This window comes from Penicilliopsis zonata (assembly GCF_001890105.1).
Source record: "Penicilliopsis zonata CBS 506.65 unplaced genomic scaffold ASPZOscaffold_12, whole genome shotgun sequence".
NCBI lineage: Eukaryota > Fungi > Ascomycota > Eurotiomycetes > Eurotiales > Aspergillaceae > Penicilliopsis > Penicilliopsis zonata.
This window is the reverse complement of record NW_019208921.1, coordinates 618,014-641,881: the sequence shown is the minus strand read 5'-3', so window position 1 is coordinate 641,881 and position 23,868 is coordinate 618,014. Positions and strand designations below refer to the sequence as shown.

The 23,868-nt window shown below is 54.0% G+C and overlaps 13 protein-coding genes and 1 non-coding gene across 14 annotated transcripts; 8 read left to right on the top strand and 6 right to left on the bottom strand.

Annotated features, from left to right (window-relative positions):
* Positions 1 to 153: 153 nt before the first annotated feature.
* Positions 154 to 711, bottom strand: ASPZODRAFT_70685 (hypothetical protein; the record flags this gene model as incomplete). Its single annotated transcript, XM_022729691.1, has 2 exons — positions 154 to 359; positions 459 to 711. Coding segments are annotated over 2 exons (459 nt in total), but the record flags the coding sequence as incomplete, so codon positions are not given.
* An 81-nt stretch (positions 712 to 792) lies between these two features.
* On the top strand, positions 793 to 3,554 carry ASPZODRAFT_134489 (hypothetical protein). Its single transcript, XM_022723544.1, has 3 exons — positions 793 to 1,574; positions 1,640 to 2,912; positions 2,975 to 3,554. The coding sequence occupies exons 1-3, from the start codon at positions 1,127 to 1,129 to the stop codon at positions 3,285 to 3,287; spliced, it is 2,034 nt and encodes a 677-aa protein (XP_022579571.1). The 5' UTR covers positions 793 to 1,126; the 3' UTR covers positions 3,288 to 3,554.
* A 221-nt stretch (positions 3,555 to 3,775) lies between these two features.
* Positions 3,776 to 5,701, top strand: ASPZODRAFT_70614 (hypothetical protein; the record flags this gene model as incomplete). The annotated part of the gene is made up of 6 exons (XM_022729685.1): positions 3,776 to 4,069; positions 4,130 to 4,252; positions 4,310 to 4,462; positions 4,507 to 5,373; positions 5,429 to 5,541; positions 5,593 to 5,701. The coding sequence occupies 6 exons, from the start codon at positions 3,776 to 3,778 to the stop codon at positions 5,699 to 5,701; spliced, it is 1,659 nt and encodes a 552-aa protein (XP_022579570.1).
* A 283-nt stretch (positions 5,702 to 5,984) lies between these two features.
* On the top strand, positions 5,985 to 6,885 carry ASPZODRAFT_17971 (hypothetical protein; the record flags this gene model as incomplete). The annotated part of the gene is made up of 3 exons (XM_022727124.1): positions 5,985 to 6,150; positions 6,199 to 6,380; positions 6,445 to 6,885. The coding sequence occupies 3 exons, from the start codon at positions 5,985 to 5,987 to the stop codon at positions 6,883 to 6,885; spliced, it is 789 nt and encodes a 262-aa protein (XP_022579569.1).
* Positions 6,886 to 6,995: 110 nt separating this feature from the next.
* ASPZODRAFT_153358 (hypothetical protein) lies at positions 6,996 to 9,515 on the bottom strand (the record flags this gene model as incomplete). Its single annotated transcript, XM_022725967.1, has 3 exons — positions 6,996 to 8,542; positions 8,606 to 9,280; positions 9,485 to 9,515. 3 exons carry the CDS (start codon positions 9,513 to 9,515, stop codon positions 6,996 to 6,998), a joined length of 2,253 nt encoding a protein of 750 aa, XP_022579568.1.
* Positions 9,516 to 10,028: 513 nt separating this feature from the next.
* On the top strand, positions 10,029 to 12,081 carry ASPZODRAFT_100198 (hypothetical protein; the record flags this gene model as incomplete). Its single annotated transcript, XM_022720758.1, has 5 exons — positions 10,029 to 10,146; positions 10,230 to 10,278; positions 10,341 to 10,659; positions 10,712 to 11,868; positions 11,920 to 12,081. Exons 2-5 carry the CDS (start codon positions 10,255 to 10,257, stop codon positions 12,079 to 12,081), a joined length of 1,662 nt encoding a protein of 553 aa, XP_022579567.1. The 5' UTR covers positions 10,029 to 10,146; positions 10,230 to 10,254.
* Positions 12,082 to 12,131: 50 nt separating this feature from the next.
* ASPZODRAFT_70217 (hypothetical protein) lies at positions 12,132 to 12,578 on the bottom strand (the record flags this gene model as incomplete). Its single annotated transcript, XM_022729651.1, has 3 exons — positions 12,132 to 12,287; positions 12,345 to 12,455; positions 12,513 to 12,578. 3 exons carry the CDS (start codon positions 12,576 to 12,578, stop codon positions 12,132 to 12,134), a joined length of 333 nt encoding a protein of 110 aa, XP_022579566.1.
* Positions 12,579 to 13,135: 557 nt separating this feature from the next.
* Positions 13,136 to 15,096, bottom strand: ASPZODRAFT_153355 (hypothetical protein; the record flags this gene model as incomplete). The annotated part of the gene is made up of 4 exons (XM_022725965.1): positions 13,136 to 13,761; positions 13,820 to 14,103; positions 14,156 to 14,932; positions 14,984 to 15,096. The coding sequence occupies 4 exons, from the start codon at positions 15,094 to 15,096 to the stop codon at positions 13,136 to 13,138; spliced, it is 1,800 nt and encodes a 599-aa protein (XP_022579565.1).
* ASPZODRAFT_168145 (hypothetical protein) lies at positions 15,097 to 16,513 on the top strand (the record flags this gene model as incomplete). The annotated part of the gene is made up of 1 exon (XM_022726852.1): positions 15,097 to 16,513. Exon 1 carries the CDS (start codon positions 15,353 to 15,355, stop codon positions 16,511 to 16,513), a length of 1,161 nt encoding a protein of 386 aa, XP_022579564.1. The 5' UTR covers positions 15,097 to 15,352.
* Positions 16,514 to 16,569: 56 nt separating this feature from the next.
* Positions 16,570 to 16,660, top strand: ASPZODRAFT_t105. Its single transcript has one exon. It is a non-coding gene; the product is annotated as a tRNA-Pro (tRNA).
* A 1,067-nt stretch (positions 16,661 to 17,727) lies between these two features.
* ASPZODRAFT_144361 (hypothetical protein) lies at positions 17,728 to 18,486 on the top strand (the record flags this gene model as incomplete). Its single annotated transcript, XM_022724998.1, has 1 exon — positions 17,728 to 18,486. One exon carries the CDS (start codon positions 17,728 to 17,730, stop codon positions 18,484 to 18,486), a length of 759 nt encoding a protein of 252 aa, XP_022579563.1.
* A 152-nt stretch (positions 18,487 to 18,638) lies between these two features.
* Positions 18,639 to 20,163, bottom strand: ASPZODRAFT_100182 (hypothetical protein; the record flags this gene model as incomplete). Its single annotated transcript, XM_022720757.1, has 2 exons — positions 18,639 to 19,972; positions 20,019 to 20,163. The coding sequence occupies 2 exons, from the start codon at positions 20,161 to 20,163 to the stop codon at positions 18,639 to 18,641; spliced, it is 1,479 nt and encodes a 492-aa protein (XP_022579562.1).
* A 256-nt stretch (positions 20,164 to 20,419) lies between these two features.
* Positions 20,420 to 22,535, top strand: ASPZODRAFT_160538 (hypothetical protein; the record flags this gene model as incomplete). Its single annotated transcript, XM_022726474.1, has 4 exons — positions 20,420 to 20,574; positions 20,745 to 21,150; positions 21,214 to 21,845; positions 21,895 to 22,535. The coding sequence occupies 4 exons, from the start codon at positions 20,420 to 20,422 to the stop codon at positions 22,199 to 22,201; spliced, it is 1,500 nt and encodes a 499-aa protein (XP_022579561.1). The 3' UTR covers positions 22,202 to 22,535.
* Positions 22,289 to 23,816, bottom strand: ASPZODRAFT_70126 (hypothetical protein; the record flags this gene model as incomplete). Its single annotated transcript, XM_022729647.1, has 5 exons — positions 22,289 to 22,535; positions 22,592 to 23,045; positions 23,096 to 23,330; positions 23,378 to 23,673; positions 23,735 to 23,816. The coding sequence occupies 5 exons, from the start codon at positions 23,814 to 23,816 to the stop codon at positions 22,289 to 22,291; spliced, it is 1,314 nt and encodes a 437-aa protein (XP_022579560.1).
* Between the last annotated feature and the right edge of the window lie 52 nt (positions 23,817 to 23,868).

The window sequence follows — 23,868 nt, the reverse complement described above, 5'->3', positions numbered from 1 at the left end:
AGTGGAGATGGTCTGCGAGCGCGACGGGGAGGGATCAGAGGAGGAAACTGTCGTGGACGACCAGGCCACGGACCCAGCGTGAACCGATCGATAAGCCGGAGGGAAAATAGAGATTAAAAGAGACACACGCGGGGGATGATGATGCCGGTTGGTTTACTCGACGCCGTGGCCATCGACGCTGCCGGTCTCGCTGGTGAAGCCGCCCAGCTTGAGGCTGGTGTCCATGGCGACCATCTCGGCCAGGATCTCGAGCACATCCTTAGGGACGGTCTTGTCGTATATCGAGATGAGGTCCTTGGGCTGCGGGTAGACCTTCAGGGCCTTGTAGAAGGCGAGAGCCGCCTCGACGTTGGCGGAGCCTGCAAGTAAAAAAAAAAAAAAAACCTTTGTGAGCAAATGCTGCAAAATAAAGCCGGTCGGGGCCGGATCCAAGAGCAAGCAAGCATCTATTATCTTACCCTCGGCGCACAGAGATTCGCCCTTGGCGACCTGGCCCATGAAGTATGCCTCCTTCTCCTCCAGGTCGGTGGGGAAACCCTCATCCTTGGCCTGCTGGACGACCGCCTTGATGGTCTCACGCTGCATCGCGCCCTGGGCCTCCGCCTCCTCCTTGACAGCGCGAGCCAGGCGACGGTTGTTCCGCTTCAGCGATTTCCGGAACTCCGGGTCGGTCTGGCGCTTGTGATCGAAGTACACGGCGTATGCTACAAGACACAGTCAGATGGATCAGCTCTCGTCCACTCTCCTTCGTGATGATAAGCCTGGGCAAGGCAACGCACCGAGCAGGCCGGTAATGATCGTGCCGGCCGAGACGGCCACCAGAGTCGACGTCTGCATCGTGGAACTGTGAGGAGAGACCGAGGAGAAGAAAATTCCGAAAGAATTGGATCAGATCAACCACAGTAAACAAACAGTGGACAGGAACCGGCTGGATGGAGGTTGCAACTGCAGGACGGACTGACGAGAGCCAAAAGCTGGAGCTGCCGCGATAATTTTGACGCGCGGGATCATTGTTGTTCCGGGGCTCGGGGTTTCTGTCCCGGTTGAGCTCTGGGGATAGCATCACCTCTGCCCCCTGGCCCAAGCACCACACCCACAGAGACAGAATCCCCCCCGCGTTATCGGTATGGAGGGACGTGGATTGACTCTGCGCAGCAAGCGACGGCAGCGGCCCCAGATCAGTGCGCCACAGCCCATCTCGGGTCCCCTGCCAGCAGGCAGCAAAGCGGCTGGTCCTGGCACCGGGGCGGCGGCGGCGGCAGCGACGACGACAGCTGCTGCTGCTGCCGCCGCCGCTGCAGCGACGACAGGGACGGCAGCACCGCCGGTGACGCAGCGGGATCGTACACCGTCGAATGCAGCGACTTCGGACCTGGTCAAGCGAAGGTACTCTGCCCGGTTTAACCAGACACCTGAGGTTGACGCTCCACCGGTGCCGGTACTGCCGCCCAACGCAGCCGCCTTTGGGGGGGTGGACACGGTAACGGGAAGCGACAAGAAGACGGATGGCCCCTCCTCGCCTATCACGGTTGATCTCAAAGCTCTGAGAGATCCGAGTTTGCCAGTTGATCGCTGTAAGTGGGGGTCTCGGGCGGTCCAGATCGAATAATCACTAGACTAACTACGTGTTCAATATTAGATGTGGCCCGTCTGCTCGCCAACGCGTCGGAAGAAGACATCGATGATTACAAGGCAAGCCTGCGGAAGGTGAAGAACCGCACGTCGACCGATCTACAACAGAATGTCTACCAGAATCGCACGCAGTTCATCAAGATCAGCAAGGAGGCCGAGAAGCTGAAGGGCGAGATGCGGACGCTGCGGACCCTCATGGCGGAACTCACGACGGCTCTGGGACAGACAAGCATTGGGGACTCGCCAAACCCGATGTCTCCGTCAGCCGAGGATGATTACATACCGAAACGCAGGGCCAACCGCAGCTCTGTGGCCAATCTGGAGAGCATGTGGAACGCCCAGCTGCAGACCATGTGGAAGACGGTCGAGGGCTCGCAGAAGTTCCTGCCCGCCATACCCGGCCGTCACATTGTCATGGAGACCGGCAACTGGGTAGAGCTTGACTCGGCGACCTGGAAGCCCCGGCGCCGTGTGCACATCATCCTCCTGAATGATCACCTGCTGGTGGCGGTCATCAAACGGACGAGGGTCGACCAGAACGACCAGAACAAAAACAGCCGGAGCCCCGCGTCCACCCGACTGGTAGCAGAAGAGTGCTGGCCGTTGCAGGACATCGATATGATCGACCTGGGCTCCAATTTAGGGTCGGGAGCCTCTCGCGCCGAGGCGGAGGATCGGGGCATTTCCAACGCCATCAATGTTCGGGTCGGCAACAAGCCGTTCACCTACCGGCACGACAAGCGCGACAGCCCGGCCAAGAACGAACTGCTAGCAACCTTCCGTAAGACGGTCGAAGATCTCCGGCGGACGATGCGTTCCGAGACCGAGTCTGTCGGGAACCATCTGGGCGGGCGGCAGACCTCTTCGTTTGGATCCAAGACGAGCCTCGAGGCGGCCGAGTTGCCGCGCGACAAGTCCGAGGTGCGCATTGACGTGGACGGCAAGCAGCAGAATCTGCGGTGGGTAGAGGGCCAGATCGACGAGCTAGACATTGACATTGCGCTGCAGCGGTTCGAAGAGGCCGCAGCGACCATAGAGCGGCTGCGCAAGCTAGCGCGCGGCCTCAAAGGAAACACGATCGCGCAGGACGTGATCATCGGGAAGGTGGATGAGCGCGCGGCCAAGCTGGCGAGCGTGTTGATGCGGACGCTGGTCGAAACCCACTCGTTCCCCCTGGCGACCAAGACCAACGTCGGCTGGCTCACGCGGCTGGGCTTTGAGAACCAGGCGCGCGAGGCCTATCTCAAAGCCCGCACTGATATTGTCACCAAGCGAATCAGGCCCGTTTCCCCATTTCCATGTCTTTCCCTTATAGTGAGAAATTCAAGCTAATATAAAACAGGCAATGCATTTTTGAAGGCGACCTCCCGCTGTATATCTTCCAGATCTCGTTCGTGTACTTCACCCTGATCAAGAACACGATCAGCATCTACCAGCAATGCTTCCCTGCCGTGATGACCAGCGCATGCATCAAGTGGGCCAAGGAGCACCTCGACGGCTTCAACGCCCTGCTGAGCCGGCAGCTGAGCAGTGTGCAGCGCGGGACCAGCGTGTGGCAGAAATGTCTGGATATCGTACACGAGCATGTCTCTCTCTTGGCCGAGGTCGGGGTCGACTTTAGCGATCTGGTAGCCAAGGATTTGCCAACGAACTGATACCACACTGCACTGCCCTTGCTCCACGGGCATCTACGTTGACATTTCCATCGGCTCAAGTCGTCGTCACCCTCGCTTTCATGTTCGTGTATATAAGATAGCAAATTGGCTTGGGTTTAACTACTTGCTGCCTATATTCAATCGGAACTTGGTATATACTTTTCATTCGTCAATGTCGGGATGTCAGTTTGTTGTAATTGTATATATATTCCACATAGCCATCTGCTTGTGCATCACTCCACAATGGAATAGTGATTAAAAGATCCAACGAGGATTACAGACAGTAAATAAGTCAATTACACACAGAAAGAAATTACCTAATGGTATGAGCTCTACAAAGTCATTGTTAGTAATCCAGAGATGATTTCCAAGCAATTCAGATGACAAATAGACAGCTTGAAACCAACTCCCAATATATAAATCAATACTCTAAAAACATGAGGTAAATAACTCCACATAAGGCCAATTAAGCATAATATTCACTTATCATGTCCTGGAAAGAGAGATCAGTCGCCAAACGCAAGGAAGTCGCCGAGAAGATCCCCCCAGCCTGGCGCGTTGATCCGGACATCCTGATAGAGCTCCATTCCACGGCCGACCATGCCACAGATTTGATTGCACTGAATGCCGTGCGGAAGGTGTCCATTCTATCCTCGCGCGAACTGGATATCACGGAGAACTACACCGCTGTCGAGCTGGTGGGCAGGCTTGCGAGAGGGGAACTCTCCGCCGTGGACGTGACGGTGGCTTTTTCGAAGCGGGCAGCAGTGGCACAGCAGTTGGTAAGAGCATTTATAGCTTAGCATTGTGTACAATAGTGGTGACGTTGGTCCTGATGCCAGACTTCCTGTCTCACCGAGGTGTTCTTCGACCGGGCCCTGCAGCGAGCGCACTATCTTGACGACTTTCTTCGGCGAGAAAAGAGACCGGTTGGGCCACTTCACGGCCTACCCATTAGTATCAAAGTAGGGTCTTATCTATACCTAACCATCATGGTTTGCGTCTGCTCATCCATCTTCTAGGACAGCTATGACATTCAGGGAATCCAGAGTACCCTCGGGTACGTCTCGTTTCTTGATCACCCCCCAGCGACGAGGAACGCAGCCGTCGTCGAGCTCTTGTTGAAGCTCGGCGCGGTCCTGTATGTCAAGACAAATATTCCCCAAGCCATGATGGTGCGTCTCCTTGCTCTCATGCTGCCCTAGGCTGACAATGCCAGGTCGCCGACTCGGACAACAATATCTTCGGCCGAACCCTGAACCCTCATCGCACCAACTACACTGCTGGCGGCTCGAGCGGCGGCGAAGGTGCCCTGATTGCTCTGCGCGGTGCGTTGATCGGGGTAGGCACAGACATCGCGGGCTCTGTGCGCATTCCCGCGCTCTGCTGCGGCGTGTACGGCTTCAAGCCTTCCACGGGGCGTATCCCCTACCGCGGGGTCGTCTCGCACAATCTGCCTGGACATCCAGGCATCCAGGGTTGCGCGGGACCTATCACGACCTGTCTGGAGGATGCAGAGCTGTTCATCACTGCTGTCATCGGTGCGGAACCGTGGTTAGTCGACGCGACGGCCCACGCCGTGCCCTGGAGGAGCCTCCAGATTTTCCCCAAGGCACTTCGTATCGGTGTTTTGGCCGAAGATCCTAGCTGGCCTCTTCATGCACGGGTGAAATCTGCCCTTGCGCAGGCCGTGAGGCAGCTCGCCGCCGCAGGACACACGCTGGTCCCTCTGTCACACGATGATGCCTATGGTCCTGGAACGGGTCAGCGTATCGCTTTAGATTTCTTCTCTATAGACCCTCTCGATACATCGCTCCAGTACATCGCTGCGAGTGGCGAGCCGGCGATCCGCTCGTTGCGAGTCTTGGGCCTCGACACCCCCAAGACTGCTGTGCAACGAGAGGCATGCACGATCGGACGTCTGGCAAAGCTGAACGTCGAGAGAAGCCATTACAACGACGTGTGGAATGATCTGGTCACAGATCTCGAGTTGGACGTTATCATCGCGCCGGGGGCGCAGAACACGGCCGTGCCGCATGACGATTTCGGCCTGTTTCCATATACCGTCATGTGGAATGTGCTTGATGTAGGCCAAGTCAACAGAACGAACCGTCGCCGCCTGAGCAAGCTGACAGTCATAGTACCCGGCTGGCGTGATTCCATTCTCTCGCATCGCTACAGTCGACCTGGAACAGTCCGAGTCACGGTCTCCGGCGTGTGATTCAGGTGAGTTGCCTCATTATTCTGCCTTCTTGTATCGTGTGTGTATTCTAATATGCTCGATAGACTCTCTGGCCCTCGACAGGCTTCCCTGGCTTCCCTGTGCTCTCCAAGTGATTGCTCCTCGTTTGCAGGACGAGAGGTGGCTGGCTGCTGCGAAGGCCATTGACGCTGTTTTAAATAGGATGAGATGATATATCGCCTTTACGGAGAATATTGATAGAATGAGAAGAAAGGAAAGATGTCGCCATTAGAGAAAATCTTGGGTAGAATCAGAAGAGAGGAAACATTCGAAAGAAAGAGAGAATCCTCTGTAATCATCACATTAAATCTGCCTCAGGCATCAAGGCATCAAGGCACTCAATGACCTCATCGACTCAACTTCAACTTCAACTTCAGCTTCACTTTCACCTTCTCGACCCCGTCCTTCTTTCTCTGTCACTCTCTGTCACTCTCTGTCAATCTCTCGTTTTCATCATGGCTTCAATGCTATCTCGTACTGGACTTCGTGCCTTTCGCGCCATTTCCACCATCCCCAAGCTCCCACAGGGATTCCCTCGCTCGCAGCTGGTGCAGCCCTTGTCTCGCCGGTTCCTCGCAACGATCCCACAGGAGCAGCCGCGTCTGCGTCTAGGTTCTACTGGTAGGATGCCTATCTTCTCGTTTTGGCACGGCCGCTAAGGCATACTAGCCCCCAACTTTAAGGCACAGTCGACGCATGGCGAGATCGACTTCCACCAGTTCATCGGCGACAGCTGGGCCATCCTCTTCTCCCACCCTGCGGATTTTACTCCAGTCTGCACTACGGAGCTGGGAGCTTTTGCGAAGCTGAAGGGCGAATTCGAGAAGCGGGGGGTCAAGATGATTGGATTGGTAGGTAGTCAACCACATCAAAACGTTCATGAAAAGGAATCTTTATTGAAAGGGTAATTAATAGAGCGCCGATGACCTCTCCTCGCACAAAGAATGGGTCGAGGATATCAACGAGGTATCCAGCACCAACGTGCAGTTCCCCGTCATCGCCGATCCGGACCGCAAAGTCGCCTTCCTGTACGACATGGTCGACCAGCGCGACCTGGACAACATCGCCAACAAGGGGATCCCCTTTACGATCCGCGCGCTGTTCGTGATCGACCCGGCCAAGACGATCCGGCTGACGATGCTGTACCCGGCTTCGACGGGGCGCAACTCGGCCGAAGTGCTGCGCGTCGTCGACGCCCTGCAGACGGCCGATCGGAGGGGCGTCGCCACCCCGATCGACTGGACCGTGGGCCAGGACGTGATTGTGCCGCCGTCTGTCTCGACGGAAGACGCGCGCAAGAAGTTTGGCGATGTGCGGGAGGTGAAGCCGTACCTGCGGTATACAGGGCATGAATAGAGTAAACACTGTCTGTAAACATGGAACTACTCACGAGTCAGACGTTTAATAGTAGTTACACTTGTCTATAACGCTAGTAGAGTAGCTGGCAATGTACTTGCATGTCCATGCTATATTTCAATATAATTATACACGTCGTGATCCGATCCCGGCTCCTTCTTCAGATGCACCTTTGGCGCCTTGGTGGGTTTGCGCATCGTCTTGCCCGGCTGCCAGGCCATAGCCCACGAGTCGGCATTAAGCCTGCGTCCGTTGCGGAGCACGCCCAGGACGAAATCCAACGGCTCGCTCCCGTCCGCCTGGTCGGCGGGGAGACGTACGAAATGCCGGACGCTGTCCGGGATATCCTCGCGCAGATGGCTGATCATCACGAGCGCCTGGTCGGCAGATAAGCCGCGGAAACGGATCTCGGACGGGTCCTTCTTCCGCGAGAGTAAGGGGTCTTCGCTGAGCCCGCGCGGGCGGCCGCGGGGGCCGGGAAGCTCACCGTTGTCCAGGAAATGGAGGCACTTGTCGCGCACGGAGGCTGAGAGACCCGAGAAGGGCTCGTCGAGAATGACGATGTCTGGTCGGTGGATGAGGGCGCGGAGGAAGAGCACCACGCGCTGTTGGGCGGTGCTGAGCTCCCCGAAGAGCACCGAGTCGGCGTACTCGATGTCGTAGTCTGTGTCGATGAAGTGTTTCTTTTGGGTTTTGGTCTTGCCGTTGCTGCTACTTTCGTTACTACTAGCGTTGAAGGCCTCTAATGTCGGGAAGACAGAAGACAATTCCTTTTCGACCGTCGGCGGCTCCTCGTGGACTCGTCCGCCAGCGACCCATTTCGGGTCCAGGTCGGCCTTGAAGAAGCGCAGGGCGGCGTTGACGTCCAGGTCGCGATCGTGGTCCAGCGTCGGCCGCGCCAGGAAGGTCTCAGCAAAGGCCGACTCTATCGCCTGCCGCACCGTCAGCTGGCGGGGGAAGAAGGCGTGGATCTCCGGCGAGGAATGGCCCAGGCGGGACTGCAGCTCGAAGATCGAGATGCCCGGTTTTCCAGGCTCTGGCAGCCGCGAGCGGCCAAACACCTTGACCGGCAGGCTGTATGTCTGCGGGTGATCGGACGTGATCAACGACAGCAGCGTCGTTTTGCCCGACCCGTTGGCTCCCAGGATGGCCCATCGCTGGCCACGACGGACCCGCCAGTGAAAGCCATCCTTCTCCACGCCACCCACGGTCTGCGTCCAGTCGCCGAGCACGGCCTTGTCGCCGTACTGCACGCGGACCCCGTCCATCTCGATGATCGGCTCGCCATGCTGCGTGGCCGATTTGGCGTGGTTGAAGTTGCGTTCCGAGACGAGATTCAGATCCCGGAGGAGCTGGCGGTCAAGCACTCCCTCCTCCAGCGCGGCCTTGGCTTGCGTGTAGATATCCCGTTCGTTTTCTTTCAGCGACGGTTCGTCCTCCGCAACAAGATGCTTCCATACATCGAGCGTCTGATCGACCTCGCCGCGCTGCCCTTGCACCAACACCCGGTTCATATGGCCGAGAACCATGACATGGGTGATCCAGTCCGGTACCGCGTCCTGCGGCCGCAGAGCAAGCACTAGACGAGGGGCACAATTGTCCGCCAACCGATGCAGTAATCCCGAGATGCTCTTCACCGCGGCGGGGTCCAATCCCACTGTTCTCTTAGCAATCTTCACACCAGCTTGAGGACGACAAGATATATAATCGGGAAACTCACTGAACGGATCATCCAAAAGCAGCAGCTCCGGCTGTGACAAAAGAGCTTTGGCGATTCGGGCCCGTCGGGTCTGCCCATTGCTCAGGTTCGCTACCGGCATGTCGAGCAGCGGCGCGAGTCGTAGATCCGTCACGATCTGCTCGAACAGCGCCTCGTCTTTGACGGTGCCTCCTTCTTCACCCTCCAGCGGGTTGAGCGACGTCTGGCCCCGTAAATACTGCTGTACTGTCCAGTCCGTCTCTTCGCGAAAGCTCTCGTACCGGGCACTCAGGTACGCACCACGCGTCCCGCCCGTAGCTTCCGACCCCTCTCCGCTGAACCCGATATACTGGATAGCCCGTCCGACATAGCGTAACCGAGAGTCTCTGGCGGCCACTTCGTCGGTGAGGAGGTACGGGTAGCTGCGTGCCGTCGGGGGCACGCAGACCAGCTGGCCGCGCAGCACCTCCAGCAGCTGCGTCTTCGTGGGGGGGCCGATCACCGCCCAATGCTGCAGGGATGGCGTCTTGGAGGTGGCATCCGGCTTGGAGGGCAAGGTGAAGCTCAGGTTTGGGAATAAGGGCGGGTTTCGCAGGGGATCGGTCGAGTCCTGGGCCGTGGGATACTGCTGGTAGAAGGTGCCGCTCTTGATAGAAATCAACGGCGGCGCCGTGGTGAGTCCTCGTCGTGGAAACCCTGCAACCGTAGCCCGCAGAGCCTGTGTCCAGCCCCGTGAGGGTCGCAGCATAGTCGCAGCCGCCATGTCGAGCTTGCTGGCATCGCGAGTGACGCTGTTCAGCGGGCAGTTCCAGCGTATTTCAGTCTCGCGGAGGAAGGGCTCAACTCCGAAGATCACATGATATCACATGACCCAAAGACATGTGACAGATCACGTGATACCATGTGATATTATCATGTGACCAATGACCATCAATGATCAGTCTGCAGTTGCCAGTTGCCAGTTGCCAGTCATAGTGTCTGTGTCTGTCTGCTCCTTCACTGATATCAGCTTCATCGAAGTTTAGAGACAATATGAGTAGATTTAAGTACCTCTAGCTACATGTATGTAATGGTCTCGTATTTCTGAATCATCCCTCTCTACTCGACATAGTTCTGCTGTTCTTGAGCATGCAGCTAGCCTCTATGGATATATAGTAATTATATCATACTCTTTGTCTGTCTCATTCTCTCACTGTCACTGCTGGCTGCGACTGCTGACTAAGTCTCGACACGTGCTCGCCTCAGGCACCAATTCCGTACACAGTTAGCTCCTCTGTCACTGCAACTTCCTCTCTTTTATTCCTCTCTTTCTTTCTCTTCTCCCCTCTTCTTCTCCCTCCTTTCCTCCTTACTTTCTTCATCCACCTCCAGAGTCGTTATGCTGCTATGGCTGGCAGGTTGAACTCGCCCTGGTTGTCGGCCCCAGAAAACACCCCGAGCATCCCCACTCGGGATAGCTCGGGGACAGTTCTGACGGCCGGGACAGCTGCTCTCGGCCAGCGTGGCAGAGGGTGAACGATTTCTTCCATCTGCTGCATCCGCCGAGAGATTTGTCTGGCTCAGTGAGTATCTCGTGATTCAGGTCGGGGATTAGCTAAGGTTGTTGTCTGGGGTTGGCTGGAGGTCACTAACTAGCGTGTAACAGTAACCATCTATCACCAATTTCCACCATGGCCGTCGCAGCAACCACCTCGGTAATCAATACTTTCCATCGATTTCCTTTTCCGCAGGCAGCTCGCTAACTCTGGTTGTACAGGTCGAGAGCAAAGATGAAAAGCAGGCCTCGACGACAGCTTCCATCCCGTCGCTGCCGCTATTTCTCGCCGCCAAACAGCACGCCGAAACCGAGCCGGAGAAAGTTGCGGTAGTTGACGTGACCAAAGGCCAGAGCTTCACCTTTGCTCAACTTCTGGCAGACGCCGCGGCGCTCAAGCAGCAGATTCTGGACCAATTGTCGCTCGTGGATGCTGCGGATCTCGACGAGCGACGCATCGCGTTTCTTATCCCGAATGGGTACGACTATGTGGTCACTCAATGGGCTGTCTGGGCTGCCGGAGGTGTCTGCGTGCCATTGTGTACGTGAATATATTGATCCATCAATACATTATCTTCCTGCTAACTATCAAGGTACTACTCACCCCGTCAAAGAGCTCCTGTATACCATCGGCGACTCCGATCCCTCCCTGATAATCCTTCACCCGGCCTTTGAGAAGTTCCACTCCGCTCTCCAGGATGGTATCGGCAAAGCCATACCCTTCATGGCACTCACACCCTTCACGAGCATTAGCAGTGGGAATGAGACTGGAACATCGTCATCATTGCCACCTTTTACTCCAGCCTTCTCCATGGACCGCCGCGCCCTCATGATCTATACCTCTGGCACGACTTCGAATCCCAAAGGGTGCGTGACGACACACAAGAACATCACCTTCCAGGCAAACTGCCTGGTGCAGGCATGGCAGTACTCGTCCGCCGACCGACTGATTCACGTCCTCCCTCTGCACCACGTTCACGGGATCATCAACGGGCTGACGGCCAGTTTCCTCGCGGGCACGACCGTCGAGATGCACCCGAAGTTCGACCCGGCGACGATCTGGACGCGGTGGCAAGCCCGCGGCTCCTCAACCATGTTCATGGCCGTGCCCACCATCTACGCACGGTTGGTGGACTATTTCGACGCCCACCTACGAGGAACAGACGCCGAGTCTGCCGCGCGCGAAGGGGCAGCGGCGTTGCGGCTACTGGTCAGCGGATCGGCGGCGCTGCCGACGCCCATCAAGGCCCGCTTCGCCGAGATCACCGGCCAGACCCTACTGGAGCGGTACGGGATGACCGAGATCGGGATGGGGATCAGCTGCGGGCTGGAGGTGGCAAGCCGTATCGACGGGAGCGTCGGGTGGGCGCTGCCCGGTGTGCAGGTGCGGCTGACAGAGAAAACGAGTGGGCAGGTGGTTGAGACCGTCGACGAGGACGGAATGATCGAGGTCAAGGGCGACAATGTGTTTCTGGAGTACTGGCGCCGGCCTGAAGCGACGGCCCGCGAGTTCACGGCCGACGGATGGTTCAAGACGGGCGACGTGGCCCGCCGGAGCAGCGAGGGGGCCTACTTCATCCAGGGCCGCGCGTCGGTCGACCTGATCAAGTCGGGCGGGTACAAGATCTCGGCGCTGGAGGTCGAGCGCAAGATGCTGGGTTTGCCGGAGATCAAAGAGGTGGCTGTGGTCGGACTGGCGGATGAAGAATGGGGACAACGAGTGGCGGCAGTTGTCGTTCAACGAGAAAACGTAAGCTTTCCATTCTGTTTAAAAACATGATCATTGCTAACACTGTTTCAGACCCCCCCCATTGAACTCTCCTCACTCCGCGCCCAACTCAAAACAGAAATGGCCCCCTACAAGATCCCTACCGTCTTGAAGCTCGTCGACGCGATCGAGCGCAACGCGATGGGCAAGGTGAACAAGAAGACCATCATCAAGAAGTACTGGCCGTTAGAATAGATAGATAGAATAGACCTAGATAGACTTGTACAACAGGATTTACTGATCAACTAGAACACCCCATCTGTAAAATCAACAACCTGTCCCTTCTCAACCACCCCGTCCAAACTCTTGACAAACGCCGCGTGCACTGGATCTCGACGGACGTAGTATTCTCTATCATCTTCCGAGGCGAACTCGACCACGAACGCATGTGTAATGCCGTACTTGAATAGAATTTACAATCAAATAATTGATAATCAGCAATAGTTATTATGACGTACCTGTTTCCCCTCGATGGAGTTATCAATCCCCCCCGATGAGCCGAGGATATACGGCTTCTGCGAGATAGGATCGAGGCATTGTTCTTTCAAAGCGAGCATGCGGGCACATACCTGAGTTGTTAGCAGGTATGTATAGATGGGTAATAGGGTCATAGGGTAATAGGGTACATCTTTGATGGTCGCGGCAGAAGTGCCTGCTACAAATTGGAAGAGGACAAGATGTGTGATAGCCATATTATAGTAATTAATTATGATCAATATTATTAAAAGTAGCTTTTAAGGTGTGAGATTAGGCTGAAATGCATTGGGGTTGAGAGGGGTAGCTTACCTAACAATAACAATAACCCTAGGGCTTGATATGTTTCCATAACCCTAGGGTTTAATTTATAACATTGGTTGGTCATAACCCTAAACCCTAGGGTTGGGTATACTTTCAACTTCAGCGGGCCTATGTACAATTACCTCAGCGGCTTGTCTCAGACGATTTTCTTATGTATAGAGGTTTACACTATTACCAAGCTGACAGAATATGTATTACATAGTGTCTCTGAATCAATGAGGACAGAGATCATCAAAGAATCATAAACCTAGTGATATACTGTATTCAGTGTTAGGCCTCCATCTCACTGTTGATCATTGCTCAATATTGTATTGATGTACTCTGTAGATCTACTCTATATATACTATACCAACTACTCTCTTCTACTATACTCAGTCGACTACTACTCTCTACAGTACATACAGTACTTAGCAGAATACTTCTAGGATAGAGGAGGATGGTTATTGTCTAATTAAGTGTGGTTAGTAGGCCAGATATCTTGAAACCAGGTATCGCTTTCCAAATCCATCGACTGGATCCAGACCAACTGGTCCACGTCGGGGATGTAGCTGCTCGCAGAGGTAGACTGTCCCTGTACGTCTCCCTGTGCTGTATGCTCTTGGAGGTTCCAGTGAGCATCGGCCCACAGACGGAACCTAGTCAACAATTTCGAAAGCAGATTGAAGAGACTGTCGGTGCAGTGCAGCCCCGGTTCTTCACGAGCAGTCAGATCGAGTTTCTGGACCATACAGTCCATGGTGGAGATGAGGTCGACGGCGTTGCGCACCGTGGAGCAGTCCCAGGCTGGATCCTCGAGGATAGACAGATACTTGAGCAGCGTGATGGCCAGGATCATCTGCGACCAGAAATGAAAGGGGAGGCCGACCAGGTCGCGCGGGGCGATCTGGTAGAACTTGTCCAGCCAGGCCTTGATGCATTCGACGGACTGCCAGAGGCACTCGAGACGTTCGATGCCGGGTAACAGTCCGCCGTCGCTTCGTTGACCCGATAGATTGAGAAGCGGCGAGTCCCGGCTTATCGAGTAGGCCAGCTGGTTGATGTACAGCTCGACGTAGTGTGCGTGCATAACAAGGATGTCTACAGTAGATTCAGTCAGTATTAGATTTTAGTATTGACTTTATTCAGCAAGACATACCCCTTTGATGGAGGTTCGAAGGAAAAGAAGAAACCAAGTCGTGCAGCTGTCCCTGCAGGGTCTTGAGGTATAGTAATCCCGGCACAGAGGTCGTCACCGGCGCCACTGCTGTATCGTGTTGTTCTCGGATGTACGCCGCTCGTTGCTTCAGCAGCTGGAGACGCACCTGAAAGGCAAACGCCTCGTCTGTCGGACATGTCTTGTTTGCTCCGATGACTCGGAGGGCCTCTTCCATCTGGGGGGTCCATCGGAGAGCATCTAGACGGCCTAGATGTGATGAAATACTAGTTGGTTAGTATGTATATATACATCTATAGATGATATTGTAGAGAGTACTTTGAACTTAGGAGAAAAGCAGCGAGGAGCGCTCGCTGCTTCTCCATCAACTCTTGCACTGTTTCTTCACCCGTCTGCTCATCATAGGCCCGCCCCTGGGTGATGGTCATGAGAAGCTTGACGTCCGGTGGCGAGGGCTTGAACAAGCGCAGATCATAAACCAGCGAAATAGCGAGCATCATGAGGCGCGACACGAGGTCTGCGCCGCCGAGAAAGGCGTCGGTGCTCCATGCCAGGTACGTGAGCAAACCCAGTAGCAGGTCGATATTCGACTGCACAGTGAGACACGCAGATGCGAAGAAAGTCCGTTTCAGCTCCTCAATTAGAGCCAGTCGCTTCTGCGTGGAGAAGGTCGTCACGGTGAGGATGGCCTGCAGCAGGAAGGGCCGGTCGCGGTGTAATCCCCAGGCTGTAGTTTCCGGGCGCAGATTGATGAAGGGGAAACATGGTAGCATTCGTGAACGAAAGAATTCGAGACTCTCTGCCGCTTCTTTTGAAGATGGATCAACAAACGACGTCGTCGTTGTCGGTCGGTCGTCTGAGAGAGTAGTGGTGCTCGGGAGGCTGGCGATGGAAGAAACACTCTCCTGGTTCAAAAGCTGCAGAAGCTCAGGCGAAGACGATCCAGAAGAATCGACAAGAGATTGTATTGCCGAAACCAGCGTTCCTATCTTGTCTTCCAGCCGGGCTATTCGCGTGTCGGACTCTTCTGCTCTCTGCGCATTCCGTCTGCGCGCCGAGTCTGAGGGACGGCATTCTTTTTTGAGACGGAGACATCTGATCGTTAGCTAGGATATTTATTTGCATTGAATAAGCAATCATCTCTACCTTTCACACCCATCGCCACTTGGACCAGGCACACAGCGGCATTTGGCCTTGTAGCACTGCATGCACGCTTGCCCGTAAACGCTGGAGTGGCCTAGACCGAGTCTTCGCTCCATGGAGTTTGATAGGAAGTATTAGTATTCCCTGTATGGATGATGGAATATTACCTGTATCTGTCTGTCTTGGTGGTTGTTGAGGAGGAAGATTCCGACGGATTCCTCCGTCTGAGACGAACGGACGGAGACGGAGTCGGAGTCCGTGTCCGTCTTATACTCCCTATACTCTTGCTCTTCTTATACTTCTTTTCTCTTCTCTTCTTCTTTGATAATCTTCTAATCACTACACTGTTCTACTCCTCCTCTGTCTATTATAATGCCTACCAACAAAGCAGCGTGGATTCCAGCCAAAAAAGCGGTTCCGCTACAAGTCGGCGATGCCCCCTACACCCCCCCCGGTCCCGGGCAGATCGTGGTGAGGAACGGCGCCGTCGGGATCAATCCCTTTGACTGGGTGCTGCAGATGCAGGGTCCGCTCTTCGCGCCGCATCTGCAGTATCCGATGGTACTGGGGATCGACGTGGCCGGCACGGTCGTCGAGGTTGGGCCTGACGTGACGCGGTTCCAGGTAGGCGACCGGGTGGCCGGCAGCGCCGTGTCTGGCGACAAGTCGTCTGGGAATGCCGCCGAGGGAGCGTTCCAGCTGTACAGCGTGTTGCGGGAGCATATGGTGGCTCCGGTTCCCGACGAGGTCAGCGACGAGCAGGCCGCCGTTCTGGGGCTCGGGATAGGCACGGCGGCGTACGGGCTCTTCCACGCGAATTATCTGGCTCTCGATCTGCCGCAGGTTCCGCCGCCGTCAAATCCGCGACCGAGGGAATCATTGTCTCGGGTCATCATTATCACGGGCGGCGCCTCGAGTGTCGGGAGTTGTGCGATCCAGCTCGCCGTGTCGGCTGGGTACGAGGTGGTCTCGACCTCATCGCCCAAGAACTTCGCGTATGTCAAGGGGCTAGGCGCCTCGCATGTCTTCGACTACAACAGTCCCACGCTGGTGGCGGATCTGGTGCGTGTTCTCGACGGTCGTGAGCTGGTGGGAGCCTACACGGTGGGGGCCAACGCCGACCAGGTGTGTGCCGCCGTGATGAAGGAGCGACTGGCCAAGACGCCCCAGCTGCCGACGAGGAAATTCATCGCTCTCGCGGGGGGTGCACGCAGGGGTCCCGAGGCCTTCAGGGGGACGCTCGCTCCATACCGCATGATGGGCGGGATGGTCAGCATGATGGGCCGGAATGCCGTCACCAAGCTGCTGTCCGGGATCGAGATCAAGTTCATCATGATTGTCGGTCTGGTTGAACCCGACAGCTGTGTCTCGCGTGTCTACCTTGACTTCTTGGGACCGGCTCTCGCTGCGAAGCAATTTGTACCGGCGCCGGAGCCGCAGGTTGTCGGACGGGGGTTAGAGAAGATCAATGACGCTTTGGAGATCAGTCAGGGGGGGGTTTCAGCCAGGAAGCTTGTTGTTTCTTTGCCTTAAGCATATTTTAATTAATTTTTGCTTGTATTACACTTTATCAACGATATTTCTCCATCGCCCGGGTGGTCTAGTGGTATGATTCTCGCTTAGGGTCCACCCTACAGCATAGCATGCGAGAGGTCCCGCGTTCGATCCGCGGCTCGGGCCATTCTTTTTTTTGTTTTATTTGTCTCTCTCTAGTGGAGGTTATCATCGTATTTTTACTCTATGAGATATTAAATCTATAAGCAGTGAATAGACAGGCTACTAGTATGAACTAAACTACTTGTCCAATACTACTATAGTATTTAGACTAGATCAAACGATGAACCATCTCCTATAGTAACCATGTTGCCATTTCCCAGACAGTGTGTAGTATATATATATATATATATATATATATGCCTAGCTAGAATATCTGCGTCAAGTATATTCAGTCAGATCTATCCTACTATTCCATTCCACCCAGCTATAAAGTCAGCATGAAGCTATTGTCAGAGGAGCATTGAATACCAAGAATATATCTTAGAATTTGGTGAATAGATTCATATAAACATCTACGACCACAGAGTCAGAATACTGTCCCTTATGGTATATTATTATTGTTTGTAACCACCTCTATATAGCCGTCCTCCCACCGCTTCGGTTCATCTGGCGCTGCTTTGAGAATGTAGCCGCGAGGACACTTTCACTCTAGTGATACTACCAACAGCAACAGGTAGCTTTGCTAGCGATGACACTTTCACTCCCTTGAATAATATGGCTTACTACAGCGGGTTCCAAGATGGGGTATTATTCTCTCTTATTGTTATATAGCAAATGGACCCTAGTGTAATAGTAGTATATAGACATCTTTTTCTTATATCTTACCTGGTAGAGTATACAGCTTATTTTAAAGTAGAAAAATAATCTCATTTAAACACAGCTCTTAACTAGATAGTTAATTATCTTATATGACAAATATTTAGAAATCTTAATTCAATATTATATACTGTATGAGTAATATACTCTATACTTCTAAATATTATCCACCTCTATATCATTTCCCTAAAACAGTTAGCACTTGTATGTCTGTCCAACCCGGCTTCATCTCCGTCGGAATCTTTTCGGTGGAAAATCCGACCGACGGTGTAAGGATGGAGAGTGAGATGGACATAAAAGCAGCTTGCACCTCTCAGTCTACATTCAGATCTCAGAATCATCTCATACTCTGACCTCTCAGTCAATCATCCGTCATGCCTTCTATCTCCGGCCAGAAGATCCTCATCCTCGGCGGCACCTCTGGCATTGGCTTTGCCGTGGCCAACCTGGCGCTGGCCGAACAAGTCGCCGTGACGGTTGCCTCGTCCAGCAGCGAGAAAGTCGCCCACGCCGTGGATCGCCTGCGCGCCTCCTTCGCCGACGGCCACGTCGCAGGCCAGACGATCGATCTCGCGTCCGACGACGAGCTGGAAGCCCGTCTCAAGCAGCTTCTCGACGATATCACCGACGGCGGCAGCAACCCCCTCGACCACATCGTCACCACCGCCGGCAACGCGTCCCCCCAGAAGACCAGCGAGATCACCCAGGCCATCATCCGGGGCGACGGCAAGGTCCCTGTCACTGCCGTCGCGCTTCTACTGGGCAAACTGGCCCCGAAATACCTCAAACAGCACTACACTTCTTCCCTGATCTTCACGTCGGGACAGGTCGCTCATAAACCCATCCCGGACTGGACGGTGGCGTCGGCATACGCCGCCGGTCTGTTTGGCATCACCCGTGGGCTGGCGCTGGAACTGAAGCCGCTGCGAGTCAACCTCGTCAGTCCGGGACCGACCGATACAGAGGCCTGGGGACCTATCCGCGACCAGATGCGGCAGTTTGTCGCGTCGAGTGCCCTCCTGGGCAAACCGGGAAGTCCGGAGGAGGTCGCCGAGGCGTATATTTACCTGATGAAGAATGGTGATGCGACGGGCAGCAACGTGGATTCTAATGGGGGGTCTCTTTTGAGATGAGACATAGCTATTGACTAGTATTGTTGAATACATTATGATTTTATAACTGATGTCTCGGTATCAGGGAATATACTCTGTTCTGTTTATTTTCTTTACTCTCATTGAGCTGTTCTTATTCTATAAGCACAGTAATCACTACATATAGCTCTAAACTATAGTATACTGTCAACAGTAAACCCTTTAAAAAGAACATCTCCCTCCCCCCAAGCAAACATGCCAATGACCGGCCCGACAAAGTCCAATCCACACATATCCGCCGTGTCGAGGGTATGCATGACAGTCCACTGCCGATCCTCCTTGAACGCGAACTCATACTCCTCCTCCGTGTATCTGATGCGCAAGAAGAGCTCCGTGCAGGGAGAAACCGGCATGCTCTTCTTCACCGACAGACTCGTCACCTGGTTGGTGATCTCCAGTGTCACCTCGTGCAAGGCAAAGTCGTGCGCCAATGCCACGAACCGATGTTCATCTTTGTACACTGCCAGACCGGCTCGGAGATGATCTTTCTTGTCGGAGACTGTATCCAATGCAACGGTCGAAGTGCCGTTCAACTCCCGCTGGCGTTTTCCCATGAAACTAACTGTCTGGTCGGGACTGTCCAAATACACAGATGAAGCCGTGATAGACACTTGATCTTCTTGCAGGGAATACCTTTCCAGCTCTGCATCACGGAGATACACCCAATCCACATTCTTCACGGCAGAAAGAGTCGTTCTTAGACCCTCTTGCTGTCTTATAACAGGCCACTCACCCTCCCATGAAACAGGGGTGAGGAAACTCTCTCGCCCGAGAATGAACCTGTTGCCCCGTTTCCTCACCCCGAGATAAACCATATACCATTTTCCATGAGCGTCTTGGAACAGATCCGCATGGCCCGTATGCTGGATGTAATCGTTTGGAGAAGCCGTGAAAATCGGATTCCCCTCGTACACTTCATACGGACCGTGCAGATCTCTCGACCGGGTGATGGTCACCATATGATTTGCAAAGGTGCCTCCCTCGGAAACGAGAAGAAAGTACCATCCGTCCTTCTTGTAGATGTGCGGGCCCTCTGTGTCTTTCTTGTTCCATCCCGTAAAGATACACGCTGAGGGAGCCTGCGGGTCACAGAGCGGTTGCAAGGTCTCGAGATCAACTTGGAAGTTGTGGATGTGGCATTCTGGCGCGTGTGTGCCCTGGATATACGCCTTGCCGTTCTCTTCGATGAAGAGGGAGGGGTCGATCCCGTTGAACGCGTAGTAGACCGGATCCGACCAGTGACCGGCGTGGATGTCTGTCGTGGAGAGTATGAAGTTCCGCGTCGAGTCGTTGACGGTGCCGTGCCGGACATTCGTGCAGAGGATGTATGTCACTCCGGTGGTCTTGTTATGACGGATGGTAGGGGCGAACAATCCCCCCGTGGCGATCAATTTCCCTTCGTCGATGGGGGAGATTTTGGTTGACGCTTCACGGAGGGAGAGTTGGGAGGGGCGATTGATAGCGTTTCCTTCAGATAAGCAGTGTTCAACAGCACGTCTTGATTGAATAGCTACCTATGTGCTTCCAGTTCACGAGGTCTATCGATTCGTAGATGGGGATGCCGGGGAATAAGTGAAAGGAGGAGGTGACGAGATAAAAGAACTCGCCGATCCGACAGACGGACGGGTCGGGAGCGAAGCCGGGGATGATGGGGTGCATTAGAAAGAGAAGAATTAAAAGAGCAGAAGAGAAGAGGGAAGAGAGAAGAAGAGGAGAAGTAGAGAAAAGAATGATAATCAGAGGATAGATAAATGATCTGGCTAAATACAACGCGCTAACCTTGCTTGACACGGACGAATACTTATAATAGGCTATATGGGTATGGATATAAGAATAGATAAGAACATCCGCTATATTCCATACTCTATACTCTATACTCTATACTATTACTATACTCTATACTCTATACTATACTATGATGAATGAACCCCCCCCCGGCCACTTCTATCTGGCTGGGCGTCTCTTCCCCCGGCAGAAATGGTATCGCAACGCCAACATGCGCTGGTTGTATTTTTATATCCTTGCTTTGATCATCACCAACACTGCCAATGGCTTTGATAACTCGATGATGTATGTTATTTATATCTCTGTCTATCATTCTATCATTATCATTCCATCAGTCTATATTTTATACTTATTTATCTATATTCTACATTCAATTCATGTCCATTTATATCCATTCATATTCATAGATATTCTATATTCATCTATACTACTATTCATTATTATTAATTCTACAGGAACGGCCTTCAAACCCTCTCGTACTGGCAGGACTATTTCAACCACCCCCACGGTCCTACCCTCGGCCTCTTCAACTGCGTGATGAGCGCCGGCGCCCTCTCCGGCCTGCTCTTCCTCCCCTTCCTCATGGACCGCTACGGACGCAAGCCCTGCCTCGTTCTCGGCTCCCTCTTCATGCTCCTCGGCGTCGGCCTGCAGTCGGGCGCCCTCAACTTCGCCATGTTCGTCGCTGCTCGCTGGATTCTGGGCGTCGGCGACATCCTCGTGATTTGCACTGCGCCGCTGCTGGTGGCTGAGATCGCACCGCCACAGGACCGGGCGGTGCTGGTCACGATTTCGGGCGCGACTTATTATACGGGGGCTTTTATTGCTGCCTGGACGACGTACGGCACCTTGAAGATCGAGGTAATCCCTGCTCTTGCACTCTTCCACTCTGCTAACCCTTCTCATATTCTGACTCCTGCTTAGAGCAACTGGGCATGGCGGACTCCCAGTCTGATTCAAGGCCTGTTCACCTTGATGATGCTGGCCGTCGTGCGTTGGATCCCTGAGAGCCCCCGGTTCTACGTCTCGCGCGACCAGCCGGAAAAGGCCCTGCAGATGCTCGCCACGTACCATGCCAACGGCGACGAGAACGACGAGCTCGTGCAGACCGAGTTCACCGAGATCACCACCGCCATCGCGCTGGAGCGACACGCCCGCCACTCGGTTGCGTTTCTGGATTTCCTGCGCACGCCGGGCAACAGACGCCGGCTCGTGATTGTCGTCTCTGTGGGCGTCTTCTCCCAGCTGTCGGGCAACGGACTGGTCTCGTACTATCTCAGCATCATCATGGACAGCATCGGGATCACCTCGGCGAACGAACAGCTGCTCATCAACGGCGCCCTGACCACCTTCAACCTCGTCACCAATCTGTTCTTCTGCTTCTTCATCGACAAGTGGGGGAGGCGGCCCATCTATATTGTCAGTACGGTGGGCATGCTCGTTGCTTTTGTCGTCTGGACCATTCTCTCCGCCAGATACGCCATCCACGGCGATTCCTCTCTGGGCTCGGGCGTTCTCGCCATGATCTTCATCTACTATCTATGCTACAACGCGAAGTAAGCAAACACAAACAGATCATGAAATCAGAACTCTTCTAACTGTCAGATCCGGTTTGATATCAAGCTACACAACGGAAATCCTCCCCTATTCGATGCGTGCAAAGGGTTACACCATCATGGAGTACGCGCTGTACGCCAGCCTCTTCTTCACGCAGTACGTCAACCCCGTCGCCCTCGATAACATCGCCTGGCGGTATTACATCTTCTACTGCTGTTTCCTCGCCCTGGAAATCCTCGTCATCTGGTTCTTCTACGTCGAGACTCGCTACGTTCCTCTCGAGGAAGTCACCAAGTTTTTCGACGGCGAGGATGTTGCTGCCGTCACTAATCATGAACTGCAGAAAGTAGCTTAGTCTATTCGTAATACATGATGTGAAGTCACTGCAACTAATATCATCTGTGCCGTACATGCTTTGCACCCAGTATCAAGTAAAGCAGTGCTACACCTGATGAGCCCGCCGGAAACCCTCACCAGCATACGCACAGCCAACTCCGCGAGCAAGCAGATCCGCTTCGATATCCATCAACCGATTATACTTGGCCACCCGCTCGCCACGGCACGGCGCCCCAGCCTTGAGATGGCCTGTCCGCAGGCCGACCACCAGGTCTGCAATGAAGTCGTCTGTTGTTTCTCCGGACCGATGCGAGACAAACACGCTCCAGTCGAATGAATATGCCAGGTTGGCTCTGCATGATCAGAAACTTGAATGAAAGGACACAGGAACCAGGGATGCTGGCCTTACGCTTGGATGGCTTCGGAAACCGTTCCGATCTGATTAATCTTGAGCAACAGTCCATTGCAGGCCTTTTTGTCCTCTGCCTTCTGCACATACTCCGTATTGGTGACGAGTAAATCATCGCCCACGAGCTCAACAGGACAGGAAGTCTGGAACTCCGTCCAGCTGGCCCAGTCGGTCTCGGCGAAGGGGTCTTCCAGCAGGATAATCGGATATTTTTCCAGCAGGGAGTGATACACTTCCATCAACTGCTTGGGAGTGTGCACGTTTGGTCTGTTCTTGTCCTTGAAGCCCAGGTCGTACACACCGTCACGGTAGAACTCGCTCGAGGCAGGGTCCATGGCGAACTTGACTTTACCGATGTATCCTGCTTCGGCGACGGCTTGAACCAGCAGGTCTAGTGCTTCATGCGGTTGGGAGATTGGGGGTGCGAATCCTCCCTCGTCGCCGATGCCGGTTGCTGTTGATCATCAGGAAAGAATAGTCCTATGGACATGAAGAATTACACACCTGAAGCACCGAACTTGGAGACTATCACTTTTTTGAGATGCTGGTATACCTCGCTTCCCATCTGGACTGCTTCTGTCAGAGAAGAAGCGCCAACAGGGGCGATCATCATCTCCTGAAACGCCATTGTGTTTCCCGAGTGAACGCCGCCGTTCAAGACATTGAAGAAGGGAACAGGCATGATGTACGGTTCTTTTGCTTGCGATTCTCGTCGAAGGAACTCATACAGAGGGATTCCCTTGTCGTCAGGTCATTCTTCTCTCTTTTGATTTGTTTTTCACTTACTGAATGAGCTGCTCCCGCCCTCGCACATGCCATACTCACGCCGAGAATCGCATTGGCACCGAGTCTGCCCTTACCCTTGGATCCATCCAGACGGACTAGAAAATCGTCGATCTGCTTCTGGTCCGTATCGACTTTCAATCCGCTGGCGATAAGCGCGGGGGCTATCACTGTCTCGACATTGGAAACGGCCGTTCGCACACCGCGACCACCATAGACAGCAGGATCCTTGTCTCTCAGCTCGACAGCTTCGTTCGTTCCTGTTGATGCTCCCGAGGGGACAATAGCACGGAAGGTGCCTTTAAATGCATTCAGTGGACATATTCATATGCATCCTAAAGTATTCACAAGTGTTCTCACCCTTGTCGGTCGTCAGATCGACTTGGACAGTCGGGTTACCCCGTGAGTCTAAGCGCTGGGCAGCACGGATTGATTTAATCATTCTCTCTAGTGAAAATGAGAAGAGTTACTGAACAGAGTCAGGTTATATGTCA